Source organism: Emys orbicularis, chromosome 24 (assembly GCF_028017835.1).
Source record: "Emys orbicularis isolate rEmyOrb1 chromosome 24, rEmyOrb1.hap1, whole genome shotgun sequence".
NCBI lineage: Eukaryota > Metazoa > Chordata > Testudines > Emydidae > Emys > Emys orbicularis.
In genome coordinates, this window is record NC_088706.1 from 269,051 (window position 1) to 281,353 (window position 12,303).

The 12,303-nt window shown below is 44.4% G+C and overlaps 1 protein-coding gene and 1 non-coding gene across 2 annotated transcripts in view; one reads left to right on the forward strand and one right to left on the reverse strand.

Annotated features, from left to right (window-relative positions):
• The window catches only part of RANBP3 (RAN binding protein 3), a 184,507-nt gene that overhangs the window by 38,434 nt on the left and 133,770 nt on the right, over window positions 1-12,303 (reverse strand). Inside the window, exons 10-12 of the mRNA XM_065422006.1 lie at window positions 7,530-7,633; window positions 1,603-1,681; window positions 509-611 (exon numbers count right to left, since the gene is read on the reverse strand). Of these exons, the coding sequence (XP_065278078.1) occupies window positions 509-611; window positions 1,603-1,681; window positions 7,530-7,633 (286 nt within the window). The remainder of the gene's footprint in view (window positions 1-508; window positions 612-1,602; window positions 1,682-7,529; window positions 7,634-12,303) is intronic.
• On the forward strand, window positions 8,795-8,897 carry LOC135894360 (U6 spliceosomal RNA). The gene has a single exon (XR_010562369.1). It is a non-coding gene; the product is annotated as a U6 spliceosomal RNA (small nuclear RNA).

Below are 12,303 nucleotides of genomic sequence, written 5' to 3' on the forward strand. Positions count from 1 at the left end.
TGATGAGGTAATATCTAAAACCAGTTTTTAAAGAACATTTCTGGAGCACCCAATCACCATAGCATAAACTCTACATACTTCGATTCAGTTTACGTTACATCCAGCAACTATAAAACAGAATAAAAATAATCCCTTGCCACCAATCTTCTGTAATAAAACTGGGCTGACTATATGCCCTCCAAATTCCTGCCACTTTCACACTGCTGGAGATACTCCTGATCCACATGCAGTGAACAAGAGTACCCCTGGCAGGGCTAGAGCAGCCTGGATGGGCTGTTAACACACAACACCCTCCTTCTTCCCAGACCTTGAGGGGACCAAGGAACCTCCCCCTCCACTTTTTAAAAAAATGTTGGCTAGAAGGGACAATAAAGGCAAGGGGAGGTTTTATATTTTCATATGGTAATAAAACCACAACTGCAAGCACTTAACAAGGATTAGGCATAACACAAGCAGTAACAGAATACTGTTTCTAAGAATTAGTTCTAAAAAATATTCCACTATTTACCTTTCTCTGGAGTAGCTTCCTGTGAAGAAGATTCAGAGCCAGATTCTGTAGCAGCATTTTCCTTGCTACTTTCTGTACCAGCTTCATTTGATTTTGGTGGGCTCTGTAAGGAAAAGAGGCAAAACAGATCAACTTTTGGATTTGCAAAAACAAGAGTACTAATGTGATTCTTGAGGCAGTCCTGCACCTTTAGTAATTTTATAAAGGTACCAGTATCTGGTACTCCCTGGAGTACATATTTCCTTAGTACAAATTGTAGCATTACTCCCGACTACTCTGACTGACCTGATGATGCAGAAAGGAGGGGTGCTAGCATGGCAGGATGGAGGTGTATAGCACTGGAAAAGAAATAATGGACTCCTTGCTATCAATGCAGCCACACTAGCACCAGCAGTTCGTAATTCTGTGGTGCCGGGGTTCAAGCTCAGGGTGCTGAATCATGCAGTGTGTCTTTGGCATCAAGATAGCTGGCTTCTCCACCAGATAGACTGATGCTACATGGATTGGACCGAGAATCCCTTGCATGGGAGACTTATGTGACTCATCTTCTCCCTCCTCAGCTCTGAGGAGGAGTGCTGATGCCAGATGTCTCTATGACATGTCTCTCAGAGATCAGGCACCTTGCATGGCTATCAGTCACTGACGCAAGGCTGCTCTAGGGGTTTAAAATCCAAAGCCTCTGCCTCATTAACAAGTTGGAAAACAGCCAGCCTTGGTGCCAACTATTCAGTCAAAGGGAAGACTGAGAAAAAACTGCCAAGGTGGTAGACAGCTACCCTGAACTATTAACTACGAGAAAGTTCACTAAGTTAGACTGACAACAGTCATTCACAAGGGAAAAGGTTTGAGGGGAGAAGCTTGCTATGGCAAGTGGGACAAACAGTGCTGTGTTCTGGCTCACTGCCATGGGTGGTAAGAAGGAATCAAGTGGCAGTTGGGGGGACACTCATCATGTCCTTGGGTGGGAGCCACAAAGACACTCAAGACTCACGTGCAGTACCAAGAGACACTGCTGACCAGACATGCATGAGGCATTCATATCACATGGATAATATGCAAAGAAATATTACATTTAATAAACAACTAACACTCACCAAGACTCTCTCACTCATGTTCTGTCCAAATACAAATTTGTTGCTGGAAGCATCTGCGTTGTTTGTTGAGTTCTCTAAACTGGAGAGAAATGTTTTCATTAATATAGTGCAAACAGATGTTTCCATAATCACTAAAATTTCAATAACAAGGGAGGAATTATCACTGGTTTGAACTTGAATTTTCTGTTAAATAAAACTATGAAACAAGTGCGTGTTTGATTAATTAGGATGCAACAGTGAGCAACACAGCAATAACTGGTTATGGGACTTAATGTCCCCAAGCACTTTCTCCTAGAACAAAATATTTTAGCATAATGGAGATTTTTTCTGAGTACGAGCCTCCAAATATCTATGTTTAAATTACACTCCGAGAAATCTGACCATCACCTAGTGTATCCTAAGAGTCTATCCAGTATCAAAAGGTCTAGCAAGATGCTTAGGGCTCTACTAAATTCACAGTCCATTTCATGGTCACAGGATTTTTAAAATAGTAAATTTCATGATTTCAAATATTTAAATCTGAAATTTCACAGTGTTGTAATTGTAGGGGTCCTGACCCAAAAAGAAGTTGTGGGGGGGTTGCAAGGTTATTGTAGGGGGGGGGCACAGTACTGCTACCCTTACTTCTGCACTGCTGCTGGTGGAAGTACTGCCTTCAGAGCTGGGCAGCTGGAGAGTGGCGCCTGCTGGCCAGGAATCCAGCTCTGAAGGCAGAGCTGCCGCCTGAAGCAGCAAAGTAGTAAGAATGACATGGTATCGTATTGCCACCCTTAGTTCTGTACTGCTGCCTACAAAGCTGGGCCCTCAGTCAGCAGGCACCACTCTCTGGCCGCCCAGCTCTGAAGGCAGCAGCGCAGAAGTGAAGGTGGCATGGTATGGTATTGTCACCCTTACTTCTGCGCTGCTGCTAGTGGGACACTGCCTTGAGAGCTGGGCGCTCGGCCAAGAGCTGCCGCTCTCTGGCCGCCCAGCTCTGAAGGCAGCGCAAAAGTAAAGGTGGCAATACCACAACCCCCCTAAAATATCCTTGTGACCCCCCCCAACTCCCTTTTGGGTCAGGACCCCCAATTTGAGAAACGCTGGTCTCCCCCATGACATCTGTACCGTACATGGTAAAACCACACAAAAGACCAGATTTCACGGGTGGAGACTAGATTTCACATTGGTGACGCATTTTTCATGGCTGTGAATTTGGTAGGGCCCTAAAGATGCTGTATTCAGCCACCTCCTACAGTCAAGAGCACTAGTTCCAGCTGACTGACCTGAGCCAGAATTGAAGGCTGCAGCTGAAGTCTGGCAAGCAGCATCACATATGTGCATGCCAACAAATGGCCTAATGACCCAAGGCAAGTCTGCACTAGTGTAGCCAGGTTTTATTTTATCTTGAGTAATATAGATTGCAATGACAGGAATCTTTATTCTTGCATGAGAGGGCATAAGGCGCATGTGCAGCAACAATGAACGCTGATGTTAAAAAAAAAATCTAATTTCATGTGCATGAAAAACGTGTGCTCCGACAGTGGGATCCACACTGATACATACTAGAAGAACTGTAAATACAAAACATACATGCAGACGCCATGAGACACAAGCTGTTCTCTGTGAAATGCAGATTGATGTAACATACACACAAACTGAGACCATAAAGCCGTTGAAGAAAAATCAGTCATGCAACCATCAGTGTGTGTTCAAAGTCTGAAATACTAAGTCTGTTGCTCTGCCCTCAACCAGGGCTCAAATCAGGGAGAAGGAGTTGAATTCTCAAGCTCCACACCCACACACAAGCTCAGTTGTGCCAACTTGAGACATCACTCTCAGCAGATTGTGCAGATGCCCAATCTAGATCACAGGTGTTTAATAGGCCCTCAGTGGGTTCAGATACATACATAGGCAGGACCACATTAAGGCCAAGGCAGGTCCTGCTACCAGTCATGTGACAGCATCAGAATCTAATTATGTTTCTTCATGGCTACCACGGAGTTTTCATGGTTGCAAAGAAACTTGAAAACATCACAGTGACGTTTGCTTCAGTCTGCAGACAATCTCCAGCAGAGGAACCAGCAGCAGCCAAGAAGCAGCTGGTACCCACATCCAGCACCAGAGTAGGTTGACCCCCGCTACTTTGTCAGGAGTATGGGAATCATCTGCTCTGCTCCTTCCCTTTGGGCCTTCTGCTCCACAAGTAGAATTGGAGTGTGTGGAAAGCGGTGGTATTGTCAAGCACCATCCACTGGTGGCACCAAATTGAGAGGTCACACATTTGCAGATTGTGCTGATCCTAAATATAAGATCACCCCTCTTCTTTCTTGCCTGTTTTGATCAGCAGTGAAATAACGAGCAATGATGACATTTAAATGATTAATGAGCATTTGAATCAACATCCCATTAAAAGGAATGTAGCATTTCACACATTTCAGAGTTATTTACAGATTTTAAAGCCAGAAGGGACCATATGATCATCTAGTCTGACCTCCAGAATAACACAGGCCAGAGATTGGGGGGGGAGGGATAGCTCAGTGGTTTGAGCATTGGCCTGCTAAACCCAGGGTTGTGAGTTCAATTCTTGAGGGGGCCACTTGGGGATCTGGGACAAAATCAGTACTTGGTCCTGCTAGTGAAGGCAGGGGGCTGGACTCAATGACCTTTCAAGACCCCTTCCAGTTCTAGGAGATGGTATATCTCCATTAATTACACTGGTCTACAATTTCTGAGAAGTCGTCTGCTTCAGAGATAAAATGTGCTATTTATTATGTATTTTGATGTGCTGAATTCAAATATGACAATTAAAACAACTGATTGGCTACTGTTTCTAAGATATTTAAGTTTTTACATTTTATGTCTATGTATATTGTGTAGATAGTAGAGTTTTAATCATAAATTGTAAACCTAGGTCTTTTCATGTGTTTATGGTTGCTTTACATGATAATATTTCACCTGTCCTGTCCTTTAAAAATCAGCAAAAGGGTTATATAAATAAAATGTATTATGAAACAAAAGGCAAAAAACTATTATGTACATAGTTTAGTCCTATCCAGTGTCTACTTGGCGCTTCTTGGCTTGTCTCTTGTATTCATTAAATGGAGCATCTCTTGTCACCGTCCAGCAATAGTCTGCAAGCATTGATGGGTTCCATTTGCCCTGATAGTGTTTCTCCATTGTTGCAATGTCCTGGTGAAATCGCTCGCCGTGCTCGTCGCTCACTGCTCCGCAGTTCGGTGGAAAAAAATCTAGATGAGAGTGCAAAAAATGTATCTTTAGTGACATGTTGCAACCAAGGCTTTTGTATGCCTTGAGGAGGTTTTCCACCAACAACCTGTAGTTGTCTGCCTTGTTGTTTCCGAGAAAATTTATTGCCACTAACTGGAAGGCTTTCCATGCCGTCTTTTCCTTGCCACGCAGTGCATGGTCAAATGCATCATCTCGAAGAAGTTCACAAATCTGAGGACCAACAAAGACACCTTCCTTTATCTTAGCTTCACTTAACCTTGGAAATTTTCCACGGAGGTACTTGAAAGCTGCTTGTGTTTTGTCAATTGCCTTGACAAAGTTCTTCCTCAGACCCAGCTTGATGTGTAAGGGTGGTAACAAAATCTTCCTTGATTCAACAAGTGGTGGATGCTGAACACTTTTCCTCCCAGGCTCCAATGACTGTCGGAGTGCCCAATCTTTCTTGATGTAGTGGGAATCTCTTGCACGACTATCCCATTCGCAGAGAAAACAGCAATACTTTGTATATCCAGTCTGCAGACCAAGCAAGAGAGCAACAACCTTCAAATGGCCACAAAGCTGCCACTGATGTTGGTCATAGTTTATGCACCTCAAAAGTTGTTTCATGTTGTCATAGGTTTCCTTCATATGGACTGCATGACCAACTGGAATTGATGGCAAAACATTGCCATTATGCAGTAAAACAGCTTTAAGACTCGTCTTCAATGAACAGTCTCCACTCATCTGGATCGTGAACGATGTTGAGGGCTGCCATCACACCATCCATGTTGTTGCAGGCTACAAGATCACCTTCCATGAAGAAAAATGGGACAAGATCCTTTTGACGGTCACGGAACATGGAAACTCTAACATCACCTGCCAGGAGATTCCACAGCTGTAGTCTGGAGCCCAACAGCTCTGCCTTACTCTTGGGTAGTTCCAAATCCCTGACAAGGTCATTCAGTTCACCTTGTGTTATGAGGTGTGGTTCAGAGGAGGAGGATGGGAAAAAAACGTGGGTCCTGTGACATTGATGGTTCAGGACCAGAAGTTTCATCCTCTTCCTCGTCTGACTCAAGTGAGAATGATTCTGGTGCATCAGGAACCGGCAGTCCTTCTCCGTGGGGTACTGGGCGTATAGCTGATGGAATGTTTGGATAATGCACTGTCCACTTTTTCTTCTTTGACACACCTTTCCCAACTGGAGGCACCATGCAGAAGTAACAATTGCTGGTATGAGCTGTTGGCTCTCTCCAAATCATTGGCACTGCAAAAGGCATAGATTTCCTTTTCCTGTTCAACCACTGGCGAAGATTTGTTGCACAAGTGTTGCAGCATATGTGTGGGGCCCACCTCTTGTCCTGATCTCCAATTTTGCAGCCAAAATAAAGGTGATAGGCTTTCTTAACCACAGTGGTTATACTGCGCTTTTGTGATGCAAAGGTCACTTCACCACAAACATAGCAGAAGTTATCTGCACTGTTCACACAAGTACGAGGCATCTCTGCTCACTTTGGCTAAACAGAAATGTGTCCCTTTGCAAAAATCAAACACTGACAAATAAGAGAGCACAACACTGTATGATTTCTAGAGCTGATATAGGGCAATTTGTTCAGCAGAGTGATGTAAGCTTCGTTATGATTGCATCATCCATGACTTCTAGGAATAACATGATGCAATTCATATCACGTATGACACAATACCAGCTTCAGATTGCATCATTCATTGTTTTGCCTAAAAAGCAAGTACTGTCCAAACCCAGTCATAGATTTATTCATAGATCCAGTCAAAGATGTATTTTAGTCATTTCTGGTTTAAACTGAGATCCCTTCCCTTTATAACTCACTTATCCTCCGCCATTCCCAAGTCAAGGGTCGTATATACTGACCCAATAGCATATCTTGAAAACTAGAGCCAATCAACAATTTTAAGCATCATTTTCGTTCTCAGTGACCCAGAATTAGTAAAGTTTGACTACATTTATTTCAGAAGCATTTTGGCTGTAGAGCAGTGTTATTATATTATAATTATATTATTTCACCCAGTGGTTCCCGCATCAAACCCGTAACTTCTAGTTGAGCTAGAGCAGCTCTTTCAGAAAGACATCCAATACTGAAGACTTCAAGTGATGGAGAATCCACAACATCCCTAGGTAAGTTGTTCCAATGGTTAGTTACTGAGAAAAATTTGCACCTTATTTCTAACCTGAATTTGTCTAATTCCTTTCTTCTAATTCCTTCTTCATTTAGAAAAACTACCAGTTTCTTATCAACCAGCTTCATAGGTCTTGGGTAACGCATTCTTTTGGAGTTAATGGTTAAACTCAAGGGATGAAAGTGATCTGGTTGTTAGTTGTCATAGGGTAATCAGATTCATGAAGCCTGAACAGCTTTCTGAGTACATGTGATCCCTTCAGTGGAAGAGGATCTTGGCAATACCTGGTGCCAGGTTCATTTCAAGCTCTCCGCAAATTCAGGCAGGCTGTATTTGTCACACTCCTCACCTCCTGAAGCTTTGCAACCATAAGAACTAATAATATACTGTATTTTTTAGAAAACAAAAAGCTAGGAATCTGAAGAACAAGGTAGCAGCCTCAAAAAAGTGTTGGGTACCAACCCAGTTCAAATGGAACCCTGCCTCTGGTAGACAGCAACACTAATATTAATGCTCTACATATACTACAGTAAAGTAAGTTGCTCTGAATTTATTTGCAGTCTTACTTGGAACTGATGTATTGCAAAAAGTAGTTTGTTGCCGATGGTGTTTCCAAGCTTGGAAGCCCAGCATTCTGTACATCTGCTGTTTCATCACTTTCATCTCCCAACTACAAAAGAGATAGACATTTATACACAATTAATACCAAAACCAAGATAATCAGACCTTATTGTCTCATATACACTCTTAACAATAAGACCAAAGTGTATTTCCCATTACAACAAATTTCTCCTTGTTGCAAGCTGCATCCCTATAGGAATGCCAGTGTACTGCATTCATATATACCTAAATTAAGAACCAGGGACACCTTCAAACAGCATTGCAATTGCTTTTAAAACTGTATTGGTCTATATTCAAAAACCTTTCCTCCTTCATTATTAAGTTTATCACAGCTATTTACTTTTTGGACTGTGTTGCTCCCACTGTAGTTCTGGCCAATCTCCCTCCTGTCAGGTCGTGTAGGAGCCACATACTCCCACTGGCCTCACCCACCCCATATGCTTGCATAAAACCCCTCCCTTTAGGGTGTCAATACCTCTTGTTAGTCTAATTCAATTAGCCTATGTTTAGGTATGAGCCTGCTTTGCCCCAGGTCCTCTCATCTTGCCCCTGCAACACTCTTGGAACCTGTGCTGCATGGATTTGGCATGGAGGGACTTCTGGAGGCTCAGTGGGAAGGGGGACCAGATCATTCCCAACCCAGCAGTTCAGAAGAAACACCAAACAACATTGAATACCCCAGAGTTTATTTGTATAACAGTAGTGGGTGTTTTTAGTTTTTACAAGAAAGGACTTCAAAAAGTAGTATCATGAAAAATAACTTTTGCAAAGTGGCCAACTAACTATACTCTGTGTACAAATCCTGCATTTGCACATATAAATCAAAGCCTAAGCACTCGGTTACCATTTTGTTGCCCTAGTGTCCACATTTTAGGATATTAGGAAACACTATTTCACTAGGAGGGTGGTGAAGCACTGGAATGCGTTACCTAGGGAGGTGGTGGAGTCTCCTTCCTTGGAGGTTTTTAAGGCCCGGCTTGACAAAGCCCTGGCTGGGATGATTTAGTTGGGAATTGGTCCTGCTTTGAGCAGGGGGTTGGACTAGATGACCTCCTGAGGTCCGTTCCAACCCTGATATTCTATGATTCTATGATTTATGCACAAATGTAGGATTTGCAAATACACTTCATGTGGCTGCTTTAGAAAATAAAGTTTTTACATGATAGTTTGAAAATTGAAATAGGAAGCTAATATGAAATGAAATTAATACTTGTTTTGGCAGCACATATACTAAAATGGGAACAATACAGAGAAGATTGGCATGGCCCCTGCGCAAGGATGACACGCAAATTCATGAAAAGGGGGGGAGGGGTAGCTCAGTGGTTTGAGCATTGGCCTGCTAAACCCAGGGTTGTGAGTTCAATCCTTGAGGGGGCTATTTAGGGATCTGGGGCAAAAAACAAACAAACAAAAAAACAAAACAAAAAACTGTCAGGGACAGTACTTGGTCCTGTTAGTAAAGGCAGGGGAATGGACTCAATGACCTTTTAAGGTCCCTTCCAGTTCTATGAGATAGATAGATATATATATAGAGATATACCTATGTATATATATGCTTAATACTGTTCCGCTTATCCAGGAGATAGAATAAATGGTTACCTACCTAGGAATCTTTTTGTAACTGTTCTTCTTCGAGATATGTTGCTCATGTAGATTCCAAGTAGGCGTGCGCGCGCCACGTGCACAGTGGCCAGAAGGTTTTCCCCTAGTGGTATCCATCAGTTGGCTCTGGAGCCCCCTGGAGTGGCACCATATATAGGGCCCTGCCGACCCCCCGCCACTTCAGCGCCTTCTTGCCAGCTGACTCCAACAGAGGGGTAGGTGGGTGGGTCTTGGAATGGACATGAACAACACATCTCGAAGAACAGTTACGAAAAGGTAGGTAACCGTTTTTTCTTCTTTGAGTGCTTGCTCGTGTCGATTCCAAGTAGGTGACTCCCAAGCAGTTCCTAGGAGGAGGGGTCAGAGTTCATTGCGTCGCGGATTGTAGCACCACTTTACCAAATGCGGCATCGTCCCTGGCTTGTTGTGTAATCGAATAGTGTGCTGCAAAGGTGTGGATTGAAGAACATGTTGCAGCTCTACAGATGTCCTGGATCGGGATCTGCGCCAGAAAGCTACCAAGGATGCCTGCACCCTTGTGGAGTGTGCTGTCAGTGTGGGGGCAGGTATCTTTGCCAATTTGTAGCACACTCGGATACAGGACATGATCCACGATGACATTCCCTTCATTCTGTCTGCTATTGCCAAGAAAAGCTGAGTTGTCTTTCAAAATGGTTTTGTCTTTTCAAATAAAAAGCCAATGCCCATCTAACATCGAGGGAATGGAGCTTTTGCTCTCGGCTGCTGGAGTTTGGGTAGAAGACTGGAACAAAAATGTCCTGGTTTGAGTGGAATTAAGAGACTACCTTCGGAAGGAAGGCTGGGTGAGGTCGCAGTTGGACCTTGTCCTTACAGAAGATCATGTATGGAGGCTCAGATGTCAGGGCCTTAAGTTCAGATATCCTCCTGGCTGGCTAGAGCCACCAGGAACGCTACTTTCCAGGAAAGGTAAAGTAGTGAACACGTTGGTAAGGGCTCAAATGGGGGCCCCATTAGTTTAGACAGCACCAGGTTCAGATCCCATGCAGGGATCGGTTGTTGCACTTGAGGGTGTAACCTATGTAGTCCTTTAAGAAAATGGCTGACAATTGGGTTAGCAAAGACTGATTGGCCAGCAACCCCTGGATGGAACGCTGAAATAGCAGCCAGGTGAACTTTTATTGAGGACACTGACAGGGGGGTGGTGAAGCACTGAAATGGGTTCTCTAGGGAGGTGGTGGAATCTCCTTCCTTAGAGGTTTTTAAGGTCAGGCTTGACAAAGCCCTGGCTGGGATGATTTAGTTGGGGATTAGGTCCTGCTTTGAGCAGGGGGTTGGACTAGATGACCTCCTGAGGTCCCTTCCAACCCTAGGATTCTATGACAGACCTTGCTGCTTGAGGTGTAACAGATAGTCTAAGATGACGGGTACTGATGACTGCATAGGTGGAGTGCCCCTTTGCATTGACCAAACTGAGAAGCTTTTCCACTTAGCTATGTACGTGGCCCTAGTGGATGGTTTCCAGGCCTGAGCAAGCCAACTCCAAAGGGTTTAGCCATGGAGCTTCCATGCCATGAGATGGAGGCACTTGAGATTAGGATGCTGAAGGTGGCCATGGTCCTGCATGATCAAGTCTGGGACTAGGGGCAGACTGACTGGGGTCTCCACCGACAGGTCTAGGAGTGTGGTACATCAGTGCTGATGGGGTCAGGCTGGCACTATCAATATCAAAGACAACCCTTCCCATCTGACCTTCAGGACAACTTTGTGAATGAGTGGGATGGGTGGAAATGCATAGAACAGATGGTCCTTCCAGGGAAGGAGGAATGCGTCTGCAATCGAGCCTGAGCTGTGATTCAGGAAGGAGTAGAACTGCAGACACTCCCTGTTTTGTCTTGTTGCGAACAAGTCTATATGGGGAATCCCCATCATTGGAAGGTGCTGTTCAGGATGTCTGGGCGAATGGACTACTTGTGGTTGTAGAAAGACCTCCTGAGATGGTCTGCCAACTTTTTCTGGGATCATAGAATAGAATCATAGAATATCTGGGTTGGAAGGGACCTCAGGAGGTCATCTAGTCCAACCCCCTGCTCAAAGCAGGACCAATTCCCAACTAAATCATCCCAGCCAGGGTTTTGTCAAGCCTGACCTTAAAAACCTCTAAGGAAGGAGATTCCACCACCTTCCTAGGTAACCCATTCCAGTGCTTCACCACCCTCCTAGTGAAATAGTTTTTCCTAATATCCAACCTAAAACTCCCCCACTGCAACTTGAGACCATTACTCCTTGTTCTGTCATCGGGTACCACTGAGAACAGTCTAGATCCATCCTCTTTGGAACTCCCTTTCAGGTAGTTGAAAGCAGCTATCAAATCCCCCCTCATTCTTCTCTTCTGCAGACTAAACAATCCCAGTTCCCTCAGCCTCTCCTCGTAAGTCATGTGCTCCAGCCCCCTAATCATTTTTGTTGCCCTCTGCTGGACTCTTTCCAATTTTTCCACATCCTTCGTGTAGTGTGGGGCCCAAAACTGGACACAGTACTCCAGATGAGGCCTCACCAATGTCGAATAGAGGGGAATGATCACGTCCCTCGATCTGCTGGCAATGCCCCTACTTATACAGCCCAAAATGCCGTTAGCCTTCTTGGCAACAAGGGCACACTGTCGACTCATATCCAGCTTCTCGTCCACTGTAACCCCTAGGTCCTTTTCTGCAGAACTGCTGCCTAGCCTTCGGTCCCTAGTCTGTAGCAGTGCATGGGATTCTTCCGTCCTAAGTGCAGGACTCTGCACTTGTCCTTGTTGAACCTCATCAGGTTTCTTTTGGCCCAATCCTCTAATTTGTCTAGGTCCCTCTGTATCTGATCCCTACCCTCCGGCGTATCTAACCAGAAGGGATCCCAGAAGGTAAGATGCCTCTAGGTGTATCGAGTGTGTTATGCAGAAGTCACACAGCTTGAGGGCTTCCTGGCATAGGAGAGAGGAGCGTGCTCTACCCTGTCTGTTTATATAAAATATCATTGTTGTATTGTCCGTCATGACCGATACACATTTTCCTTCCAGATGGGCTTGGAAGGTCTGGGAGGCCAGGTGTACTGCTCTTAGCTCTTTGCCACTGATGTGAAGCGAAAGCTCTGCTT